Here is a 24,335-nt window from a genome sequence, read left to right on the forward strand (position 1 = left end):
TCTTTTGTGTCTGTGGAGCCCTGCTCTCCCCAAGCTAAGGCTGAATGCCTTGGCTAGGGTACCTGAAAATGAGAGGCCAGAGTTGGGAGAGAATGGTAGGACTTGGTAACTTAGTTCCTTGAGTAGAAAGAACTTGCCAGCAGAGGGCTAGCAATAATGGAGGGTCAAGGTCTCTCAGAAGTGTCTTGACATGATAATTCCTTGGCCAGAACCAGCCTATGGAAAGGTCTGGAAGGCCCCATGAGCTCTATCAGGACAATGTACATTGTAACTTACTGGGCAGGGCTTCAGGCTGGGCTAGTGCTTATCAGTTAGCTTTGCAATGTTCATTGGGAAAGGTAGCTTGTACCTTCTGCAGAAACTGAAAAGATGAAGTACAAAAGTCTCTGGCCACAGCAGGTATTAAGTCAGCTGCTTTCCCTGTGGGTGAGTTGTTGTTTTTTGTTTTTTGTTTTTTTTGTTTTTTTTTTTTGTTTTTTTTTGACAAGTTCTACCTTTTATAAGCTTAGTACCCTTCTGCTGAGTTTGGAAGGTTATGTGAGCACAATTAAGAAAGGGCACACATGACCTGAGTCCAAACGACCCAAGAAGTGCTGTTAATAGGCAGACATGCTGCCTCCTATAGGTTGCCCCTCCTGCCTTATAAGAAACAGGATAATTGCCAAGCAGTGGTGGCACACGCCTTTAATCCTGGCACTCTGGCAGCAGAGGCAGGAGGATCTGAGTTTGAGGCTAGTCTGGTCTACAGAGGAAGTTGCAGAACAGCCAGGGCTACACAGAGAAACCATGTCTTCAACAACAACTACAAAACAGAAGGAAGAGGGGGAAGAGAAAGAAGAGGAGAAAGAAGAGAGTAAAAAGGATACAGAGGCCCAGTGAGCCCGATGGGTCCCTGTTGGTGAGATCCTGAATGCATCCCCATAGTGACCACAGATATAGTCTTAATGGTATTGGACGCAGGCTGAGTGAGGGAGAGTGGCTTTCAGGAGCATGGCCAGCCATGCTGAGTGACAGCGGGAGAGCCATCTTGAAGTCTGCACAGTAGAGAGGGACCTCACTGTCTGCTTGGAGGGATGTGGGACTGGTTCTACCCAGAGGTCAGGCTACAGTAGATGGACTAGTGAGCCCACTAATAAAAATTCAACCAGCTGGGCGGTGGTGGCACACACCTGTAATCCCAGCACTCTGGGAGGCAGAGGCAGGCGGATTTCTGAGTTCAAGGCCAGCCTGGTCTACAGAGTGAGTTCCAGGATAGCCAGGGTTACACAGAGAAACTCTGTCTCGAAAAACCAAATCCAAAAAAAACAAAACAAAACAAAAATTCAACCACAGCTAGCTACCCCTAAGCACAAACGGGTTTTCTCTCTCTCTCTCCCTCCCTCCCTCCCTCCCTCCCTCCCTCTTTTCTTCCCTCCCTCCCTCCCTTCCTTCTTTTCCTTATCTTCATTTCTTTGTTGAGACAGTCTCCCATGCTTGTCATGAACTTGTGGTCCTCTGCCTCCCCACTGCTCAGAATCCAAGGTGGTGCACACCGATTCTTTTTGAGAATTTGACCGAAACCATGGATCCCGCCTTTTAGAAAGATGCTCCCGCCCCACCCAGTCCTCTACATCTGACTTTGATGGTAAAAGGATGGATCCACTGAGATCACTGAGTGAGGGGCACAAGACAGGAGGTTACTCAGCTTGGCAAGCACACGGACCCAGAGGAGGCAGAAAGGTGACGTAAGACAAAGGAGCTGTTGAGGCGCCCAAGGTCCTTCGCTTTGCCTGGCCGTGGCTCTTGGTGGGGAAATAGAGCTAAGTGTGGCAAGAAGTTCATCCAATAGATGACATGGATACATCTCAAGTACATCAGCAAAGGCAATGGAGACTGGGGGAGGGGGAGGGCTGTCCCTTTTCCTTTCTGCAAACAAACCAGAACAAGTCCAATTAACTGAGTCATCTCTGTTACCTCAGCTGATGTCTCCCCAGTTTTTCAAAGACCCAGCTCCTAACTTGTAGCCAGGAGTCAAATTCTGACTTTGAAGGGCCTGGCATTAACTGATAGACATCACTGAGGTCAGAAGAGACAGCAAAGAGTCTTTGGGCACAACTCCTGAGCAAAGAAAGCCTTTTAGGTTGCAGAATGAATGAACCCCCCAAATAAAACTCACACCAAACAAGACCTCTTAAATATATCATGAAACGGAAAAGGGAATTACGCTTAGCAAACAAATCTGGAAAAGGTGTTGACACTATCCAGATAAGGGGAACAAATTACTCTCTTGTCTGCAATTCTCTGTGTAAATAGGAGCTCAAGAGGCCAGGAGTAGCCAAAGCAGATAACCTCATTAGCAGGCCGACCACTTAGGAATGGGCCCAGGTTTCAGGAAGGAACCACTTGGACACGGGGCAGCCACAGGCAGGTGGGAAGAGGCACAGGCACAGAGGATCAAGCAGGAGCTTCACAGCATGCATCAAACTGACCATGAACCTTGACCCAGCAAATCTACTTCCTCAGAAGTCATTCCTAGAAACTCCAGGGCACCCATACCCTGTTAGCATATCCTGGCTAGCAACTATTTAATTTTCTCTGCAATTGTGCGTGTTGAAAAGACACTTTCCTTTAGAAGGCACCCTATCTTTTCTCTGATTTATTTTGTACCCCTGGACCTCTGCTTGGTGACCAGGAAGTAGTGTTATGAAAGCCAGAGTAAGGACAAAGCCTCCCCATCTCGCGAGAGGGCTATAAAACAGGTTAGGATTTCAGGACTGAAGAGTTCACCCACAGGAGCCCGGACAACAACAGAGTTGTTCTTCCAGACGCCTTATTTGGACACCAGGTTTGACATGTTACTGATGGCTGTTAAGCAGGCATTTCAAAGGCAAGAAACTGTTTTCCCAATACTACCTTTTTAGATATTTCCAGGGAAGTATAAAAATACAAAAAGAAAAAAAAAGGCACTGGATTGCAAGTTCTGCAGGTTTTGCCCTGGCTCAGGCACTATGAGACCAGAAAGCCTCCTATAGACTGCCTTTATTTTCTGAACAGCCTCAGTTTTTCTCCTTCATAAAATAATAGGTGTTGCAGCTAGGAATATAGCTCAGAGGAAAAGCCTTTGCCTGGCACACGGGGAGTCCTGGTAGAACTGACTTCTAATGCTGTCAGTCATGATGAGGAGAGATCAGAACGAGGGAGTTAGTCTAAACCATAGGGGCTTGTTCTATTCCCAGGCTGGAATTCCACATTCCTCATAGGGGGTGGGGAGGACAGAGACACAGAGGCACGCTTCCTGCTGGGTCTTGCTTCTTCCTGAGTTGGAGAGCTCCACAGTCCTAAGTGGTCTGGTCTGTCTCCTGCTTCTCTTCCCTTCTCTCTGCTGTCTTACTGCCACTTCTTTTGGCAGAAGTAGCCCTGTTCTCCTGTCTCCCCACCTCTGCCTGACTCACCTTCTCCCAGAAGACACTTGAACACTCAGCTTCCTCCTCACACCCAGGCTCCTCAGTGGACCTGTGCACCAGCTCTGTGCACACTAGCTTGTTGTGGTTGGTTAAATACTTGGAGTCATTTTCCTGTGGGTGTGTCCTTTCTCATGCTGGTGCCCTTATGCCTGGCTTCTGTGCCCAGAAGGTTCTGGGTGTGGAGGTCAGGACTGGGAGGGGAGGAGAAGGTCAACAGCGCTTCTTCCTGGCCAGAGGATTCAGGAAGAGGCTCTGTGGGCAATCGAGCAATCAAGGTGAGGCCGTCACTTTCAGTTCTTCCCTGATTCATTGTTTCAAAAGGTAGCTTGAGTCTCACCAAATGAATGTTGAAGTACGGCTGGGGACAATCTGGAGGAGTTTCAGTCAGATGTGGAAGGGGGCAAGAGACAGGCCCTGTATGTGTGGTGGTAATGGATAAACATGACTTGGGGACAATCTGGAAGAGTTTCATTCAGATGTGGAAGGGGGCAAGAGACAGGCCCTGTATGTGTGGTGGTAATGGATAAACATGACTTACCGTCCACAGTGACTTGGCAGGAACACTCCGCCTGGCCCGCACTGTTCTTGGCTACACACTTGTACAAGCCCCTGTCCTCAGGCAGTGCCTTCTCGATGGAGACAGAGAAGAGTGAGCCTGGGGGGGAAACAGGAAATGCTATGAATGACCAGGAAAGGGCCTGGTATCTGAGGGACAGCAGGTGTCTTTACAAGCCCCTTCTCAGACCAGAGGCCTAGTGGGAATCTAGTTCTCTCTTTTCTGAGTTCTGCAAACTCTCTGTTGATGAATGACCCCAAAAGAGTAGATTCCTAATCAACTCTACCAGGCCCTCCTCCAGCACTGGAGGGCTCTTTTGGGAAGCTGCAGAAGGAGAGAGAAGGGACTTTTGTCAGTGGAAAAGGGGCGGGGGAGCAGGGAGCAGACGGACATGGCCTGCCCCTTACGGAGCCCAGGCACAGTCTTCTGGGGACAGTGATGAGGAAGGAGTCACCTGGAAGTGATGTTGGAGACACTGCTGTAAAGAGAGTTTTAAAATCAACAACAAACCAAACCAAACCATGCATTGACTGCAATGTGATATGTGTGTGGGGTCAGAGGACAATTTCCAGGAGGTGGTTCTCTTTCCACCATGTGAGTGCCAGGAATTAAACTCAGGTCACATTTTCACACTGGCACATTTTCCCAATGAAACATCTGAGCAGACCAAGGTAAAGGAAGTCTTGAGTGAAGAGGTGAGTAGGAGGGAGTACGAACCCTCATTCAACAGGGATATTGGCCTTTGGGATGGTCTCCTGTGAGATAGTAGAGTCTGTGGTCTATGACTGTGGGCAAAAGGCTTTTTAGGAAGGGTGTTACGGCTGAAGAATAGGCCAATGATGGCTACAAGGCCAGAGGAGAGACTCCTAGGACAGTGTTCTACAGGGCTGGGCCTTCTGGCCCAGAGGGGAGGGGTGAGGATGGCCTCTTTCCTCACAGCCCTTACAGTCTATTCTTGCCTGAGACACCCCTCTGGGGGCCTGGAGGAAGACAGCGGGAAGGCAGGCTGAGGCAGCCGGCCCAGCCAGGAGTGCAGCCATCTGCTAGGTCCTACCTTGAGATGAATCAACAAGCCTCTCACATGGCGTCCTTCCTAAGCTATCCAGTGTCAGCGAATGACAGGGACATGTCCATCCTGCTGCCTATAAACTACTTGTTCCACAACCCCCCAGACCACTGGCACTGGAGGACAGCTGTAAACATTCCAAGTTTATGGGAGTGTAGGACTAGATAAATGGGCACTGTTCTCAGGGGAACATTTTAGCTCAAATTATATATACTGACCGGTGTTATCTCAACGTGACACAAACTAGAGTTATCAGACAGGAAGAAACTTCAATTGAGAAAATGCTTCCAAAGGATCCAATTGTAAGGCATCTTCTTAGTGATGAGAGAGGGAGGGCCCAGCCCATTGTAGGTGGAGCCACCCCTGGGCTGGTTGGCCTGGGTTCTATAAAAAAGCAGGCTGAGCAAGCCATGGGGAGCAAACCAGTAAGCAGCACCCCTCCAAGGCTTCTGCATCAGTTCCTGTCTGCAGATTTCTGCCCTGCTTGAGTTCCAGTCCTGACTTCCTTCCTTTGCTGATGAACAGCAGTGTAGAAGTGTAAGCTAAATAAACCCTTCCCTCCCCAGCTTGCTTCTGGGTCATGGTATTTCGTTGCAGCAACAGAAACCCCAACTAAGACAATCTGGTTACACAAAGCTGATGCCAGAAAACCCAGAAAGCAAGGCCTGCATCAGTGGGGGCCTCGGAACCTCACTGGAGAGCTGGAGAGCCTACACTGTTCCCTGGGATGGGCTAGCCTGATCTGCGTCCCCGCCCTCCTACTCAGCTCTTGGGCAGGCCTGACCCTCTCTTCCCATGGTGAGGTCAGTGGGCCGCTGTTATCTTCTCAACTGCAACACAAAGGATTTTGGCTGGAGATGGAGAAAGTCTGGTGTGAGAGTGAGAACTGGGAGGCACAGCAGAGTGAGGGCAGCCGTTCCAGTCATCTGACTGGATAGGAGGATATTAGGATGATGTCTGGCCTGAAAGACAGGCTTAGAAGAAACCCACTCACCTCTGGATTTCCCTGGTCTAGGAGGACATATTCCCTTCCCCCATCCCCAAGTGATAGCCTGTTCCATTCCCTGCTTTTGCTTTGGTTTTTTATTTTGGTTTTTTATTTTGGTTCCCCAGCTGCCTTTGGCTCGAAACTTAAATGACAGGCACAGTGAACGACAGTGTGACCAGAAGGGCAGTGGAGGATCCTAATGAGACCCCGCCTCTCTCCCAGCTCTCCAGGCCCCCAGCAGAGTTGGCCAAGGCCTCATGCATGCGTGGGTTGGAAGAAGACTGGGCAGACTGGAGGCTGGCTACCCCAGATGAAGAATCTGGTATTTCCTGTGGGACGGCTCATTCTTGACCTCCAGAAGAAAACTGTTTCCCAGCATTTTTTTTTTTTTAGAAGCCTCAGCCTGTCAGCCTGCGGGGGAGGTGAGGGAGTGAGGGGGGATGGGAAGCAGGAATCCATTGGGTGGTTCAGCAGAAGCTCTGCCAGGACAGACTCACTCTTCTGTGATTGGAGACCCCTCCCCCTAACTTCCATTTCCCTGAGTGGGTGAGAAGAGGGGGAAAAAAGGGTTTCCAGGCCCCTGATTATTCTGCACCCTTTCTGACCTGCCCTCCTGGCAGGCACTGACCAATGCTGCTACTCACCTAGGGTCTCTTTCTTGGGCACAGTGTCCTCTGTGTCACCTCTAAGACCCTACCTCTAGCTGCACCTCTCTTGGGTCCCCAGGCATCTGAGCACACTGGTAGCAACGAGCCCATTTCAAGGCCATTGCTGAGTCACAGTCCTGTCTCCCGTGCTATCTCCGAGGGTAATAACCATGCATGTCTGAAATGCAACCGCAATAAAAAGTGGCTGAGGTTATTCCCACAGCAGGGGATCTGGACCTCTGCAAGACAAGGTCACGAACATACAATCAGTAACATGTGTGTGTAAGTATTGTTGGGAAAAAACAGAAATAACATATGAATTCCAAGTTCTTTAAATGGGTTCTACATACAAGCAATGGGATTGCATATGCAGTAGGTACTATATAATTTGTAGAATTAGCTTATATAGGATTGAAAAAGCCTTCACAAGATTCCACCCTGAAGGCAATAAAAAAATGAATCATCTCTTGACAACAGCAATAAAAACAAAGCGTCTTTACTAGACTGGGAGAAATGTTTTGCTAGGGGAAGCCCAGCCTGGAGGCAGGAAGCAACACAGAGATAAAGGCCTTTAATGCTACCTCAGGCCTGCATGGACTCCAGGGTCATTGCCTCCCCATGGCTAAGATCGGTAAAGGAAGGGAGGCCCTGGTGCCTGCCCCTGGAGGACAGGCCCAGCAGACTCTCCTGAACACAGGCATCCCACAGCTCCGACTGCCAGAGGAGGAGAGCCTCTTCCACTTGACTCTAAGAATTGCCCAGTGCTCAAATCCCACCAATGACTGTCACACCTCTTTTTGGGATTTCCTCAGCACTAAGTGGGGTGGGTATAACCCTGTCCTGCAGGCTGTGGGGCTCCGCAGAGCAGCTCCTGGATACGTATACAGATGTCCCCTCGCAGGGGGGAGGTCCGGGATCCATGGATCCACTGGGTGTCTCAACTAGAGTGACGGGGCTCTAAGGGATAGTGGAGGAACTGAATCTTGATAGACCAGGAGAGGGACAGGATGGGGGTCAGTGCAGTCAGGGGTAGGGGTAGGGTGCTGGGAGACAGGAAGATGGTAATGCCTTTCACCCCTGCTCATCACCTCAAATCGGGGGCTTCCTTAGTTCCAGTGACAATATCCCACTGTCTACCCCACCTTGCTGTTTTCTCCCCGGCCCCAGCGTCACCCTGCCCTTCAATCCAGACTACAGGTTTTACGGCAGATGTCTATGCTCCTTGCACTGGATTCTTCCCCCTTTGTGGCCATGTTCACCTTGGCAAACTGGGCCACACCACCATGCCGCCTGATCTCTTGAGCAGTCGCTTTGTTTGTCTTTGGACCGGAGTCAGTCAAGCCCCTAAAACCCAACTTCTTGTGCTGCATTCCTGGCTGCAACATCTCCCCTGCATGCCTCGCTGTTGCTTTTAGACATGTTTTCTGACAGGATGTGGACTGAAATCAGGGCCAAGTCACCCCCGCCACAGCCTAGATAGGCCCATGCACAAGCAGCAGGCCTCTAGTGCCCCAAGCCCTGCACAGGGCCCACCTACTGCTAGCTCCCCTGCTGCCCAAGTCTGGCCTGCTGTCTGAGCTTTCCTGCCAGTTCCCCAGGCCCCCAGTGTGGAACAACTCATCCTCTCAGACCTCCAACAGCTGTATCACAGTGAGCCTATGGCCTTGCTGCCAGACCTACTAGGAGCAGTTCACTTCACCTCTGGCCACCGCCTCGCTGCCTTCCTGGACCTCTCCAGGAACAGCTGATAAGCCTAAGATGCACTTCTCCCTGGGAGTGGGGGTGGGGGAACAAAACCCTCTAAAAGACTTGGTGAATGCAGGCTCAGGGGGCAGGGCTGGTATTTGGAGAACATGCACTCTGCCCTTTATTGTGGCAAGATAGGCACTCGCTTCAAGGTCTCATTCCTCCATTGTAGGGAGGAGTTTGGTCTCTTCCTTTCTCTGGTACTTAAGAGCTGTGCAACCTTAGGCAGTTTTCTTAACTTCTCTGTTATTAGGATACTTGGCAGTGTGAGAATTAAGGGATTAGAATATGTAACTGTCTAGGATGGTATCCAGAGACACACTGTTCCACTGATGGAAACAAGCTATTCGTACTTTACAATACTGAGACTATTGTTCAAAGTTTGCTTTGGAGCTCTCTCTGTAATCCCTTCCTCCCCTCTCACAGTCTCTCTCATCACTGAGGACTTTAGTCCTCCCCCGCCCCACTCCCACCCCCATGGGACGTGATGATGTTGCTTGCACCTCTGTGCTCTGGGTGAAGATTACTTCAAGCAACCCAGGCCTAAGAGCAGCCGGTGGCTGGGGCTCGGGAGCATGTCTGTAATCGGGGCTGAGGTCTGTCTACCTTATACTGCTCATTCGAGCAGGCTCTGTAAGTGGCCACTGGTGGCTCTGGCTTTGGGAACTGCCACCTCCATCACTGCTGAACCCCAGTTTCCCCGAGATTGGTGAACTCGTAGACAGTATCATGCAGGGGATGTGGTGACCTGGGAAACACTCCCGGTCAAGCTTTCCAGTTTGTTTGAGTGGGAGGCCCTAAGACCTCCTGTGTGGGGGCATCACGGGGGTGGATGCCTTCTGGAAGACCCTGCCAATCTGAGGCTATCAGTGTGAAAAAGCTACTGTCACCACATTAGCAGAAGATTACAGCCTCTCTCTCTGCTGAACAAAATGTCCAGTTTGCCTTTCAGTCATTCAGCGTTTAGACTCCACACATTTTGTTTGGCTGCTCTAGATTCGCTGGATGAATCGTGGAGTCAGGGACAAGGTTGCTGCTCTCTGCAAATGCCTCCTTCCAGGGTTATGGAGGTAGGCAGCTGTGGGATGAGGGGAGGGTGTGTGGAGAGGGGAGGGACCAGAGGAGAGGGAGAGGGGAGGGGAAGAATGGGTTGGCATCTCAGTGCACTGGCATTTGCTAAGACCTGTTCACTCCGCCTCTGCAGCGACTTCCCTCAGTATCTCAAGAGCACATGCCACATCCTGGGATTTTCTTCATGATCTCTAGGGTCAACTCTAGCTCAGGTAGGACTCTGTCCCTCCACTAGCCACCTCAGTGGACTGTGGGATCTTATCTGGCCTAGGAGTTTCTGATAAGACTTGTGATGTATAAAAACATCTTAAGCCACACTGAGGGCTGGTTTGGTGACTCAGCAGCAAGTAAAGGTGCTTTCCTCCCAACCTTCCCACCTGAGTGTGATCCTAGGGGGGTCACACGCAGTGGAAGCAAAGAACCAGCTTCATAATCATTCTCTCTCTCTCTCTCTCTCTCTCTCTCTCTCTGTCTCTCTCTCTCTCTCTCTCTCACACACACACACACACACACACAAAATAAATAAATAAATAAATAAATAAATAAATAAATAAATAAGGACAATAAGCCATACAAGGGGCTGGGGAAACCTCCTCTCATGTCCCTGCGTTCTCTGGTGTAAACTGGTAGGCTTGAGAACTCCAAGGCCCCAAAGGCCACGGGTGGCAGGACGTGCACCACCCCCCAACCAAGAATGTGAAACACCAGCAAACAAAAGTCTCATCCAAATTAGGAAGCAAGCAGCTCCGTCCCGCGTGAGTGGGTCCATCGGGGCTGTGTAAGGGTTTGGCTTGCCCACGGGTCCCTTCAGACCCACAATGTTCTCAAGGCTGAGCTGTTGCTGATGCCAGCCTCTAGCTCCATACCAGCACGCGGTCATTCAGCATTTCCTACACTTCTCAATGAATAATGGGCTCAGGGTCCCCAGCTAATCTCAGCTCCATGACACCCCTCCCCCCCCACTTCTCCCAGTCTGCAAAGCATGGCTCTCTCTATGGGGATGGGAGATGCTGTATACTCGGTCCTAGGTAAGCTCAGAGACCTGGGTAGGGTGCCAGAAGAGGGTTCTGCCAGACAGACACTAAGGCACCGCATGTACCGCAAGGATCAGAAGCCCAGCTTGCATCCACAGTAGGTTCATCCCAGGGCCCCTCAGCAGAGAGCGCATCCTGTAAGTGAGGGAGTAGCGATGGCTATTCCAACTCAGACCATCAAGCAGGCTGGTTCAAGCTCTGACAGTGACCACGTAGGTACAGGGTTCCCACCTTCCCTACCCTCGCCCTCATTTACCTTCTTGGGTGAGGATGATGAATTTTGTGGTCTTGAGTGTCTTTCCATTCAGTGTCCAGGTGACAGTGGCGGGGGGATCAGAGGTCACCTGGCACTGGAGCAGTAGCTTCTCGCCCTCTGCCACATGGACATCTTGTAGCTTTTCCTTGAAAACTGGGACGGAGCCTTGGCTCTCGGGTCTTTTTTCATTGCCCGTGGCTCCGACATGCCCTTTCTTACAGTTCACATCATTCTTAACCTCCTTGGGTTCATCTTTTCCAACTGGTTTCGGGGTCTCAGCAGACTTGGCATTGGCCACGGGCTTCTGGGTCTCAGCAGGTTGTGCATTGGCTATGGGTTTCAGGGTCTCGGCAGGCTTGGCATTACCTATAGGTTTCAGGGTCTCGGCAGGCTTGGTGTTGCCCATGGGCTTCAGGGTCTCGGCAGGCTTGGCATTACCTATAGGTTTCAGGGTCTCGGCAGGCTTGGTGTTGCCCATGGGCTTCAGGGTCTCGGCAGGCTTGGCGTTGCCCGCGGGCTTCAGGGTCTCGGCAGGCTTGGCATTACCTATGGGTTTCAGGGCCCCGACTGCCTGAGCATTGCCAGCAGGTATAGAGCTTTCCCCAGCCTTGACATTCAAGACCTCAGCACTGTTGCCCCCATTCTCTGCGGGTGACTTCTTCTTGCCACCTAGCACTGAGCGAAAGTCTGGAGTGGCAGCTTTTGGAGGTGGTGCCTTCTCAGGGATGGGGGTCTTAGGGGTCCCCTTCTTGGCTAGGACAGACCGGAAGTCAACCTGCTGAGGGCTATGCACCTTCCTCTCTTCCTCAGATACGGTCTTTGGCTTCACTTGCCGCTGAAGGTTGGCGCGGAAATCCATCTGCTCGGCTGGGATGTCCTTCAGGTCGTCTTCTGACACCGTCTTGGTGCTTACCTTCTTTCCCAGGAGGTCACGGAAGTCCAGCTGCCCCACCTCCTGCTGGCGGATAGCCTCTTCTGTGTGCAGCCTGGTCTCCACCCGTCTCTTCAACAGCCCCCTCACGTCTTCTCCTCCGTCTTCCTCCTCAGGCCAACCCTGCCCTCTTGCTGGCCAGCCGGGCCTCAGGGTCCCATCACGGTCACCATCCCTGTGAGCACCAACTCCTCCACCACAGAGGCCCTCACAGCTGGCTGGCTCCCGCCCCCTGCAATAACCAGTGAAGGAAAAAAGAGAAAGTAGCAAGAGGAAAAGGGGTTGGGTAAGGCAGAAACGTCAGGGGAGAGCAAATCCCTGAGGGCGGAGGGTAGAGAGGAGGGGGAAGGGGACGTGGGGGCCCGGCCAGGCTGTGTTTATAGAAGGGAACATTGGTGAGAGGCACTCACTTGCCTAGTTGGTTTATTATATCGGTAATGATTTCAGTAGCCTTATAAGGGTGTGTGCAAAAAAAAAAGAGAGAGAGAGAAAAAAAAAGAAACACACATCACCCCCTCCTTTGCCTTCTTCTGGCCTCCCTCCTTCATCTCCTTCCAATCTTTCTCTTTGGCTCTGGGAGCCTCAGCAGGAGGACACAAACAACCCCAGGCTTCAGGGCCAGGCAGAGGGTGGCCAGTGCATGCAGGGACCTGGTCAGGCTCCTCCTGGGGGCACTCACCGTGGTGGGGCTCTGGAAGGATTGCCGTGCAGCATCAGTGACACTTGGCAACTGCACTCACCGACCCGGTTCCTGGTGAAGTCAAGGACAATACAATAAGAGCTCTGGGGTTCCCTGGGCCGGAAGGGGTGCACGGCAAGTGTAACCTTGGCCATGGGCTGATGGGCTACAGAGGAAGGAGGAGGCCTAGGGCTCAGCTGTGGCTTCCATCCCAGACTTAGATCTAGGCTAGGGCTCGCGCCCTGTGGTCAACTTTGATTTTTTTTTTTTTTTACAGTTCCAGATTAAAAAGAGAGGGGAGGGAGGATATTTGGGAGGGCAGCAAAGATCAGCATCTACAAATGGGGTTCTTTAACACTATCAGTCGATCACTCAATCCAAGAATAAAGGCTCCTGAGGGGTAGTGATGGTGCCTCTGGTCTACACAGACAGGATTTGTTCCGATGCCCAGTGACCTGACCCGATTCTATACTCCCTCCAAGTAATGTCGGCCACTTCCCCAACGGCTGAATTCTCCTTAAGAACAGCCACAGGCTCCCTTCATTAATCAGAACATTCTGTGTTAAAAACCTAACAAGCGTGTCTCCCAACATGGGTGGCCCCTTTCTTTTCCTCCTTCAGGTGGGGAGGGTTCTGGATTCGTTACAATCACAGAGCTGTTCAGCCTCCAGGGGTGCATGGCTGGGCTGAGGCCCCTCTTCTCAGGCTGGGGGCTGAATGACTAGCAGGGTGAATTCAAAGCGGTTGGGCCGTCTGGCCTGCGAGGCTGCCCTCTGCTGGGGTTTCAAAGTGATGTCTCCTCGCAGGACAAGTCTGGGAATTAAATGGATAAGTTCTGCCATTTCAAGGACTGTGTTTATCCAGGACCCTCCGGCCCTCATGACTGCCACAGGCTTCGTCTTGTTCTGTGCAGCATGCTAGCTTGGTCCGGAGATGCAGGGAAGGAGGCTGTGGGGATTATGAACGTCCGTGTTGGGATTCTCAGGTCCCACCCGGTTCCAATTCCCTGGATTGTCTTAGCAGCACTGCTGAGTCTGAGTGACCCCTCCAGACTCTGTGATAGACATACGAGCTGCCAACTCTGGACCTCCTCCTCACAAAACCCATCACATTTCATCTGTGGTTCTAACAGCTTAGCGGTAGCATTGTTTATGTAAGGCAAATGGAGTGCGTGAAGGTTAAGTGATGTGCCTGAACTCAGAGGTAACCAGCAGGGACAGGGCTGGGACCTGGATCTACCTACGTACAAGACTGTGGCCTGTGCAAGGCCCTACATTATCAGAACTAATGTGCTCTGGAATCTTTGTGTGTTTCTTCATGTGTCTGGATACATGTGCACCTTAACCACAAGAACAGACACCCACACTCAAGGGTATGGTAGGCACCTACATCTTGAGTCTGGGGATATCTGCTTACACTCGTGCTGTCACGGCTGTACATCCACCTCGCGCTGTCTGGTACTTCCTCCTGGAAAGACGCTAGCAGCTACAGAGTGGTTCTGCTTCTCGGGGTCTGTCATTTGCTCCTCCCCCTTGGGCTGGGAACCATGAGCAACAAGGCTAGGACGATTTGCTTCCTTCTGGCCCTCTCTCTCCTCCTTCGCTCCACCGTTGTGCTATCCCAGGCTGTGACCATGTTGATCCCTTCCTGGCACCTCATCCCTCTCTCCTCCCTGTCAGCCCCTCTAGCTTGTCCCTTCCTCCTGGCCCAGGTTCTTTGAAGCTACCAATTTAAGGCACCTGAAGAGTGCAGGCTCTACCTGCTTATAACGCAGCTCATTAGTGCTAGGCTGTGCGCATACTACCAGGTTTCCTGATTCTGTCAGCCTACGGGGCAGTGTTAAGATATTCTTGCTCTACTTCACAGCGATGCTGGCGGACATGGAACAGAGTGAGATGCCCGATGGGTGTTTCCTTGGTAGCTCTTTTTTTCCTCACATTATCTCCGAGTTTCCTCTTGTCACAAGGCGGACAAAACCCAGGCATAGAAATTAGGAGCAGATACTGACCAGATGGCCCCACTTTACCATAGCCACACTCTAGGAGGTTGTGCATCAGAGACAGACGGTCTGCTGAGCCGGAGCTACACTTACTTATATATCCCCATGGAGCAAAGCAAAAAAGAGCTCTTGTCATCGCCATGATCTGTCCCTGTGGTGGGGACCATGGACAAAGATGAACCCCGCCCAAGATCTCTAGCTCTGCCCACCATGAGGTCTCCACACAGATGAAGGGGAAGAACAGAGACATCATGGCTGGGCCACTGGAGGAACAATACTGAACCTCTGCTGGGCCTTAAAGACAAGCCATGGGTTCTTTTAGAGCCTAAAAAGTTCAGAGAGACTCTTGCCTGGGCCCATCTACCAGTGACCTCACCAGCAGGAACAGCGTCTTGGAGACATCTTTAATATTACCCATACTCCATCACAAACAGGCTGTCCTGATGTTGCCACACAGGACACAGCAGTCACTCTGTATGCTGCAAACCTGCCACAAACACGCTCTTCTCCCCCAGCCCCGTATTAGATGGTCACACCCTGGTTAGAAGTCTTGCAATGTGTCCCTCCCCAAATTCCCATCACACGGGACGATTCTGTATACAAAGGTGAAGAACTAATTTTCTGGAAAATATCTGTGCTTTCTAACATCTCAGCTGGAACGTGGAGCTGATGTGTTGTTAGCTCTCCTCTTTGTTAGAGCAGGCAAAGGGAAGGAGAGGTCAAAACTCATGCCCACCTCTCCTCAGTAGCAGGAACAGACTGGATCCCTTGGTGGTCTCCTAGCTCCACTCCCCCAACCCTTCCTTCTTGAAAGACCCTCTTCCATGGGCTAGGTCTGACTTCTGTCAGGACAAAAAAAAAAAGAGAGGGAACGAGGTCCCTGGCAGGCCCGGCATGCACTCCTCAGGAGAACTTTCTACTGAGCTGCTCCATTTCTACTGGGGACAGAGTCAAGGCCAAGGCAATGGCTGCCCAGAGGAATGAGGAATCTAGATGTTGGGAGGAAAAGGGCAAGGTGTGCACAAAGAGGCCAGCATGAATGGCCAGGTCCCCTGATTCCCAGTGGATGGAAAGACACCCCTAATGATAGGCTCTAAGTATGTTAGAGCAGGCGTCTGATGGAAGTCACAAGACAAGGGCTCGAACTTAGGCTCAGTTCGTGGCCATGAGCAAGTCAATGACCAGAGACCTTGGTGTCCCTCATTATTAGATGGGAAGTCTAGATAATTTCTGCATTCCCTTCCAGCTGGGATAGTCTATATTTTATGACTGTCCCCAGCTGGTCCCAGACAGTCTGCCTTTGGCCCTTCCAGTGGCCTTCTCTATGGCCTGGCAGACTTCCTATAGAGCTTTGCTTTGTGCTCTCTGCCCATGTCTCTCTTGGCTCACTTAACAGCCAAGTCCTCTTTCACTGCCCAACACACAGACTTTCTTTTTGCTTCAAAATCACACAAAAATCCAGGAGATGGAGTCAGGAGAATCAGGAGTTCAGTGTTATATATACTGAATTTGAGGTCACCTGAGATATAATTTATGAGACTGTATCTCATAAAACCAACCCAGACAAACAAAATCTCACACAGTCAAAAAATTCCTGTCTCTTATAGGCTATCTTGGTGATTAATGCAAAGTGTAGTCTCAAAGTGTTGTTCCTTCATCAGGAAGTACTATCACATTAAGTCACTTTCTGCCATAGTACTGACCTCGTGAGCAAGGGTGTAGACACCTCATCATGGAGCAGATTTGTCCCTCCTGGCTAAGACCTTAAGCCAAGGCAGAGTCAGTTGACATTGTCTAGGCACCTGGCTGATGGGAATGGGATGACAGGTATTTGTAAGAGGGTCCTCTGTCTAATTCAGATCAGCAGAGCTCTGCCTGTATAGGCACAACTTCTGAACAGACCCAAAGATCTCTAAGACACAATAGCTTCCTTTTCCTTTCCTTTTCTTTCCTTTCCTTTCCTTTCCTTCTCTCTTTCTCTCTTTCTCTCTCTCTCTCTCTCTCTCAGATTTTATTTATTTCATGTATGTGACTACACTGTCCCTGTCTTCAGACACACCAGAAGAGGGCATCGGATCCTATTACAGATGGTTGTGAGCCACCATGTGGTTGCTGGGAACTGAACTCTGGACCTTTAGGAGACCAGTCAGTGCTCTTAACCGCTGAGCCATCTCTCCAGCCCAGCTTTCCTTTTTTAAAAGGGTATTTTAAAAAACCACACTTAAGCATTTGGGAGTGGTTTGTTAAGCAGCAACAGCTAGTCGATGTGAGGAAAAGGCACACACTCAGAATTATTGTGGCTATGGTATTCTGTCGCAGCAGAAGCCATAGCATGTAGCTTATAGAGCTGATCCTGAGCGGTGGGCTCAGTGTGGGCAATTGATAAAGGTCAGGAAGGAAGTGACAGGGTCCTCAGGCACCCATTAAGGCCATGTCTAAGCATCCTCAGGATACGCCACAACCTCACAGACGCAGGTCAGGTGCTCATGCCAGTCTTAGGCCTCAGAGAAGGCATTCTGCCCATCAATCTAGGCTTTACTTGGGATTTAAGGAGATGGGGTGTTTTAATAGGGAACATTGATCTCCCTGTGGTTGTTTTTTTTTTCATTGTTTTTATTACTTGTGATGGCGAATACTATCAATTTGACAGTATCTAGACTCACTTAAGAGGCAAGCCTCTTGTCCTACCTGCAAGGGGCTGTCTGCTGGAGGTTAATTGGTGGGAAGACCTGGGCAGCACTGTTCCAAGGGCTGGGGGCCTAGGCTGCATGCAAAGGAGAAAGGCAGCTGAGCGCTGCTGTTCTTCCCCCTCTGCTTCCTGATTGCGGATGCCGAGAGCTCCTGCTGCCCTGGCCTCCCCTCTGTCGTGGACTGTACCCTGAACTGAGATAAAGCAACCATGCCTCCTTTCAGAGTCTTTCATGCTAGCCTCGAACTCATAGAAATCCACCTGCCAAGTGCTAGGATTAAAAGTGTGCACCGTGCTCTGCCCTGTAGCAATTAAAAATATTTTAAAACTTATTTTTGAATTTTTTTTCAGTTCTGGGGAATCAAACTCAGGGCCTTTTACAGCCAGGCAAGCATGCCATATCCCAACCTACTTTTGATTATATGTATGTGCTTATATCTGTGTGGGGTATATGAAGTAAGTACAGGTGTCTACCGGGACCGGAAGAGGACATCAGGTCCCCTGGAACTAGAGTTACTGCCCAGTGTGGGTGCTGGAAAGAGAACTTGGGTCCTGGGCAAGAGTGGTGTGTACTCTTAACCCCCGAGCCATGGTGCCAACCCCAGTCCACCCCCTGTCAGTTCAATAAAAATAAATGAAATTCATTGGTATGCTTTTTACCAAAGGATGGACTTCAGTTCTTGAATAAAGGTTTCACTTGGAGGCTCACTTCGAACACAAAACCATATTGAATAAAGGTGTGTGATTTCCAAAAGTGGGTAGTAAAAGGTACCAAAGATTCAAACTATTTCTAAGATGCTTCCAATTCTTTGCTGCTGTGGTCTGGAAGTATGTACTCTTGAGGTCCATGTATTGAAATTTAATGTCTATTTTGAGGTATCGAGAAGGTGGATCCAACCATAATATAGAGGTGGATCCCTGGGAGGGGGGATATCTAACACTAGATAAATCAATCAGTTGAAATCCTTGTGATCGAATACTAGCGGCTGTAAAGCTGAGACAGAGAAAGACCACATGCCTGTTCTCCGCCTCTCTCGTATGATGCCCTTGTGCCACCCTGGGACTTTGCCGTCAGGAAGGCCATCACCACATAAAGCTGCCAGCCTTGGATTCAGAGATATAAACTCAATAAACCTGCATCAGCAGCTGCTTCCTCTGGTTTCCCAGTCCCGGCTTAAGAGCAGGAGTCTGGGGGCGGGGCGGGGCGGGGCGGGGCAGGGGGTTGGGGGAGGCTGACACCAGCTGGCAGGACATGCGACTCACTTGAGCAGGATCTCGTACTGGCCAGCATGCCAGGGCTGCACATTCTTTAGGACCAGGGTGAACACGTCCTCATTCTGGAGCAACTCAAAGTGGCCACTGTCCTTGGAGAGGGCTCTGCCATCCCGGAGCCAGTGCACAGTGGGAAAGGGGTCTCCAGCTATGGCGCAGGAGATGAGGACACTCTGGCCCAGGGTGGCTGTCACCGAACGAGGCTTGCTGATGAACCAGGGCTGGGTGCCATCGTGAGGCTCTGGAAGTAAGCAATGGGGGGAACAGAGATGGAGGCCCTTCAGCACGGAGCTTAGTACCCACTCCATTCTCCACCAAGTCAGAAGACAGTGTTACCAGAGGACAAGTGGTCTAGAAGGTACTTAGACTGGGTATTTGGACACGGTACATCCGTATTGTACATCTGCCTTGGTTATATTATCAGAGGACAGTATTAATATGAATTTGTATAGGCCCTGGCAATATGGGGTCCTAGGCTGGGTGCTCATGAACTGCATCGGGTGTGACCGATGAGAACTCTTACTTAGCACGTGCTACATTTCCTCTTGAAAAGGAGGTTTCTGCAGGAGAAAGGACTCACAAACTGTAGCTCAGATCCCAAACCATCAATACCAAATTAAGTCTATTACGCCATCTAGCTTAGCAGCAGCCCAGAAAGAGCAGGGACTTCAGAGAGCAGGGAAGGGAGCCCCATTCTGTGAGAGCTTGCAATGGAGACTTGCCTCAGAGACTGCAGTGGGGCTGGAGTAGTCTGTTGTATTTCCCTGACCTCTAAATGGCTTTGGCAGAAGTTGTACCCCCACCCCCTCAAGCAGCTCAGCCTCACCTTGCACAGTGAGCATGGCCCGGGTGCGGACCTCCCCAGCACTGTTCCAGGCCTCACAGGTATATGTGCCCGTGTCCTCCGGGAACACCTCCTGGATACACAGGCTGTGCCAGCCACCCTTCTGCTCGAAGTGGAAGTCCTCTGACTCCTGGATCTCATTCCCGTCGTGAAGCCATATGACTTCTGGAGGTGGGTTCCCTGAACACAGAGTAGCAACAGGAGACTGTCAGGGAGGGACGTCCCTAGCCAGGAAGCAACTGTGCGCTTAATATGCTAATACTTGGCTAACAAAGTCTCTGCCTCAGTTTCCTCACACACACTGCCTTAACCGAGATAACGGAGTCACTCTAATCTTTGCTAGCTGCCCTCCGAGTGGCACAGAGCCCAATGAGAGCACCTAACCCTGAAGGTGTTCTGCGCCCTGCCCCGCCTCACATAGAAACTCCACGGCAGCTCCCTTGCAGGCGGTCCCTGGAAAGAGCTCTGTAAGCACTGGTCCGCCACACGTGTGGTCCCAGGACCTCAGCTTGCAGAGGATTTCTAAACATGGTTCTCAGTGTGTAGCAGTGCCAGGCTATGCCTCTGGAATGTGTGAGGAGTACTGATCAATGTCCATGTGAGGGCTTCTTTAGATCTGGAAGCTGACCACGAGGCTCTGCTTCCAGAGGGATGAGGCCCCTGGGGAGACGTAAGAGTGGGCAGACTCCATTTGTCGGCATGGGTCAGACTCCCAATGCCTGAAGGCCATGTGCAGAATGCTTCTTATCTCTTCCAATTGGACATCTCTGCGAAGCCTCGTTCTGGGAGTATCATGGAAAGGGCTTCATCTTCTGAAGGACAAGTCCTCAGGTCCTTTCACAGTTCATGTTTATTGTGTTTACAGGTCTAGGGGGAAGAGGAAGCCAGAGATGGGTCCCCCAGTTTTCAGAGGCTCTGCTAGGAGTCAAGAGCCACAGCTACACCCAAAGGTGCTCATGCCTACTCTGCCTTGGAGCTAGGACTTTGGGAGCTTCCCCCAGCAAGGGCCAGGGGAGCTTGGTCTAGGTGCAAGCCATATTTCTTTGTGTCTGAAGGATCTCTGATCATCTCCTTTCTACCTTATGCTCTCACTAGAACAACTCAGACAGTGTCTGAGACTTGAGAGGTCCTCATTTAAAAGGCCATTCTGCACCATTTGAAAACATTTCAGACAATCTTTACAGTCTTTTAAGTACAAGCTTATATTGTCTGCAAATTGGATAACTTGACTTCCTCATTTCCTACCTGAAACCTTTGTTTTTCTTTCTCTTGCCTTATTGCCCTTGCTAGGATTTCAATCACTATGTAGATTAAGAGGGGAAAGACTGGACACCCCTGTTTTGTTCCTCATATGACTCAAAACTGGAAGGGACACAATTTGGGAAATGGAAGGGGGCTAGTGGCAGGCCAGGAAAGGTAATGACTAAATGTGGTTAAAGTACATGATACTTTTGAATAAAATGTGATTGTGAAACACATCAATTTCCACAGTGAATATTTACTAATTAAGAATAAAAGAGTTGGAACTTTTTAAAATCCAAAAATAAATAAATAAATAAATAACCAAACTAAATGACAAAACAAAACCCAAAACAATCAACCCCCCTCCCCAACATTCACTTGGTACTGGCCACGCTAATCTTAATCATACTGGACCATATAACCCTGAATCTACAAAATGCTACCCAGATAGCAGAAGAGAGAATCCAGGAAACTTGTACCCCTTGCTGATGGATCCATGGTGGGTTTCTGGGCATCTAGGAGCGATACCCACTGTCACATGGTCACCCTCTCATATACCCCAAGGACAGAGCTATCTGGACAGACCTGACACCTGGACTGTCATAGTGACCTGGCTTCCATCCATGACTTTGAGGTCAGAGAGACCCTGCAGGAAGACGGGTGCGACAGGCTTGCTGGGAGCTGGAGACAGACGGCGTTCCCTTTCTCCTTCACCTTTCTTTTCTGTGTAGACATAAAAACAGGAGAGAAACATTCAGGCACTCCACAAACACACCAGATGCCATAGCTGTGCTGAAGCTCAGGTCTGATGCATGTCGAGAGGCTCTTGGGGATCACTGGGAACAAGGATGTCCCATGTCACTGCCTAGCACGGTGATGCTCAGATCTGACAGCTCAGACTACACAGTGAAGCTCCACAGTGTCCTGTCCAAATACCTTGTGATTCCTTAGAAGGACCTCAGCGAGGAAGCTCACACCGGGCATCTTCACGAAGACTTTTTCCTCTTAAATTCCTTTTCCTCTTTTGAATTAAGTGATACGCCCATGTGGTACAGAATCCAAAAGGTACTGAAGGGTCTGTGTAAAGTCTCCCTCCCAACCTGGCTCCCTGGCACTGTCCCCCAGAAGCAAACAATGCTCAGTTTCTTCTTAATCTTGCCAGACATGATATATGCATACAACACTTACCATAAGCAGCAGAATAATTCTCTTTCCTCTTCTTTCTTCTCCCCCCCCCCCTTCTTACCCCTTCTAGTGCTGGGTATCAAATCTAGGATCTCATATATAAATACATGTGCTACTAGCAACCTATACACCCAAGCCCACTTCCTCCTCCTTTTTTTTTTTTTTTGAAAAATAAACTAAAGCTAGATATGGCAAAGCACACCTATAATCCCTACACTGAGGAGGCAAAACTACAAGGTAGGATGTGACTCAGTGATGGAGCAATAGTCTCACCTGTGTGCAGTAAAACACTGGACTCATCCTACAGCCCTCCCTTCCCTCTCTTTCACACACACACACACACACACACACACACACACACACACACACACACACACACACACACATCAAACTAGAGAGACAGAAAGCCTATCAATGGGCACCTATGGCAGGGAGAGGGAGACAGATTAGAAAAGAGCAGTAAGGAATGCTTAAGAGAAACAGAAATGTTCACTTTCTAGGTCAGGGTAAATGTTTCACGGATATTAACATGTCTGCCAAAACTCATTTAAGTTAGACTCCTCAAATACATGCAGCTTACTGTACCTTCAGAATGCTTCAGTAAAATGTGGGGAAGGAACAAAGGCAGCCAATTACCATGTGCTAGCCAATAAAGGACAAAGACCAGGACCGCTCCCTGGGTGCAGGCTTGGTCCACCTCCTCCCTCTCAGCTCTCTGAGGAGACAGCTTTTCACAGAAGGGGTTTTCTGTACTCCTGCCATCCTCCTCTAAGCTGGCTTCAACCAGTCTCCAGGAGGTAAGGTGCTGTCTGCTTCATGTGCAGGATAAACCCCAGGCTGTCCAGTGTCTAGCCTGGAGCTTTCTGCTGTTTTGTTCCCCTCCCCCCCCCCCCCCGGTACTATAGGGAGTAAGATTAGTAGGGCAGTTGCTATGGCTTAAACTAAAACTCAGGGTGAACAAGAAGTTCTTACTTTTTGTTTGTTTGTAGTACTCAGTATCAAATCAGTCTGAGACAGGCAAGCGTTCTACATGATCCTTGGGAGTCAGGATGGAATTTCACCTTAATATGGAGGCACTAGAGAGGGGTCCTTCAAGAAGTGATTAGGCCATGGAGATGCCACCCCTACGAAGGGATTAGTCTTTCTCAAGAGACTGGTAAAGTTCTTTGGTTACTTAATGAGTTCTCTCAAGAATGAGTCGGGTTTCACAGAACTGGATTAGTTTATGTGAGAGTGATGTTCTACAGTGAGTCTGGAACCTGCACTGGCAGTCTGCAGCACATGGTATCACATGTACCAGCTTCTAGTGCTTATCCTTCTAGTGACAGGATAGAGCACAGAGCTTTCATGAAGACCTCTGCCAAGATCTGTGCCCTGCTTTCTGTCCCCTAGAGTTCGGAACTCTCTAGAGCTAGGAACTCTCTAGAGCTAGTAGGATAAACCTCTTTGCTTTACAAAGTATCCATCTTTGGGTATTTGGTTACAACAGAAACCAGACTAACACAATGAAATATCTCTAATTTAAAATCAAACTTTCAAGGGAGGACTCTAATACTTTGGGTCTTCACCACCATAGGGAAACACATTCCAACCTTTCTTTTAAACTCAAGGACTCTGGGGATAGTTTCTAGGGTGTTTCCTCTACCAGGTTAAGGCCCAATTCATGTTAACTTTTACCTATGGCCACAGAAAGCAAAGTTCTCCCAGGTCAGCTTCTGGGACCATGGAAGGATAAGCCTCAGAAGGTTGAATAAAGGTCAGAATAAAGCTTCCTCCGAGTGGCAGCAACAGGGAGACCACAAGAGTCACACAAGGAAGCGGGCTCACAAGAGCGACTAAGATCCGCTCTGTCCCACCTCTGGCCACCAGGTAGTGTTCTTGGTCCCTGCTCCCTTTGGGGAATTGTCTTTTGATGGAGTGCAGCTGCTGGAGGAATATTGGCAGGAGGCTCTGAGAGTGGACTTAGGGAGCCTGTATTGGAAACACAGATCTACCACACGTAGCCTGGGCTGCCGTGGTCAGGAAAGCTGGCTGCCCCGGGAGGGTTGAGGAATTTCCTGTCTTGCACAGACTGAGAGGGCTGGAGGACAAAATGTTTTCCCCTCTGCAGAGGACTCCCTGTTCCTACATCTTTGCCTCACAGCCCAAGCCATGGAGCTCCATGACAGATGGAGTGGAACTGTTTCTGGGTACCACAGGAGCATCTGATCCCCGCTACAGAGGGACTGGAACTCTTTCCGGGTACTGCAGGAGCATCTAATGCCTACTTGCTCGCCCTTCTGCCGGTGGCTGTCCGCTCTTCCCGGCTGGCCCATTCTCTCTCAGTTCTTTCACTGGCCTGTTCTCTCACCTGGGACTTCGGGAAAGCCACAGTACCTTGGATCCTGGCTGCTGGAGTCTAGAGATCTGTTTACACCACCCAACCGTCCCTGGGAGCTAAGAGGGATGGGAGGTGGGGGTGGGGTGGGGTGAGAGCTGCAACCCAACATGGCAGCCTGCTGGGTCTAAGGCCGGAGAGTCTGTGCCCTGGACCGGGACAAGAGACAAGTCTTAGGTTTCTATTACTGTGATAAAACACCATGAACAAAAACAACTTAGGAAGGAAACTTTTTTTTTTTTTCAGTTTATAACTCTCAGGCCATACTCCCATCAATGTAGAAAGTCAGGACAGGAACTCAAAGCAGGAA

The 24,335-nt window shown here is 50.2% G+C and overlaps 1 protein-coding gene across 5 annotated transcripts in view; it reads right to left on the reverse strand.

The window, feature by feature from the left end:
- Mylk (myosin light chain kinase) overlaps positions 1 to 24,335 on the reverse strand; it is a 255,320-nt gene that overhangs the window by 70,021 nt on the left and 160,964 nt on the right. For 2 of the 5 annotated variants that reach the window (XM_052159226.1, XM_052159225.1), the window contains exons 13-18: positions 21,049 to 21,186; positions 19,204 to 19,401; positions 18,369 to 18,618; positions 12,418 to 12,489; positions 10,808 to 11,970; positions 3,982 to 4,098 (exon numbers count right to left, since the gene is read on the reverse strand). In XM_052159226.1, the coding sequence (XP_052015186.1) occupies positions 3,982 to 4,098; positions 10,808 to 11,970; positions 12,418 to 12,489; positions 18,369 to 18,618; positions 19,204 to 19,401; positions 21,049 to 21,186 (1,938 nt within the window). Of the gene's footprint in view, positions 1 to 3,431; positions 3,520 to 3,981; positions 4,099 to 10,807; positions 11,971 to 12,417; positions 12,490 to 18,368; positions 18,619 to 19,203; positions 19,402 to 21,048; positions 21,187 to 24,335 lie in introns of those variants that run through there. The other 3 variants (XM_052159227.1, XM_052159228.1, XM_052159229.1) reach the window with 3 other exon arrangements.

This window comes from Apodemus sylvaticus, chromosome 15 (assembly GCF_947179515.1).
Source record: "Apodemus sylvaticus chromosome 15, mApoSyl1.1, whole genome shotgun sequence".
NCBI lineage: Eukaryota > Metazoa > Chordata > Mammalia > Rodentia > Muridae > Apodemus > Apodemus sylvaticus.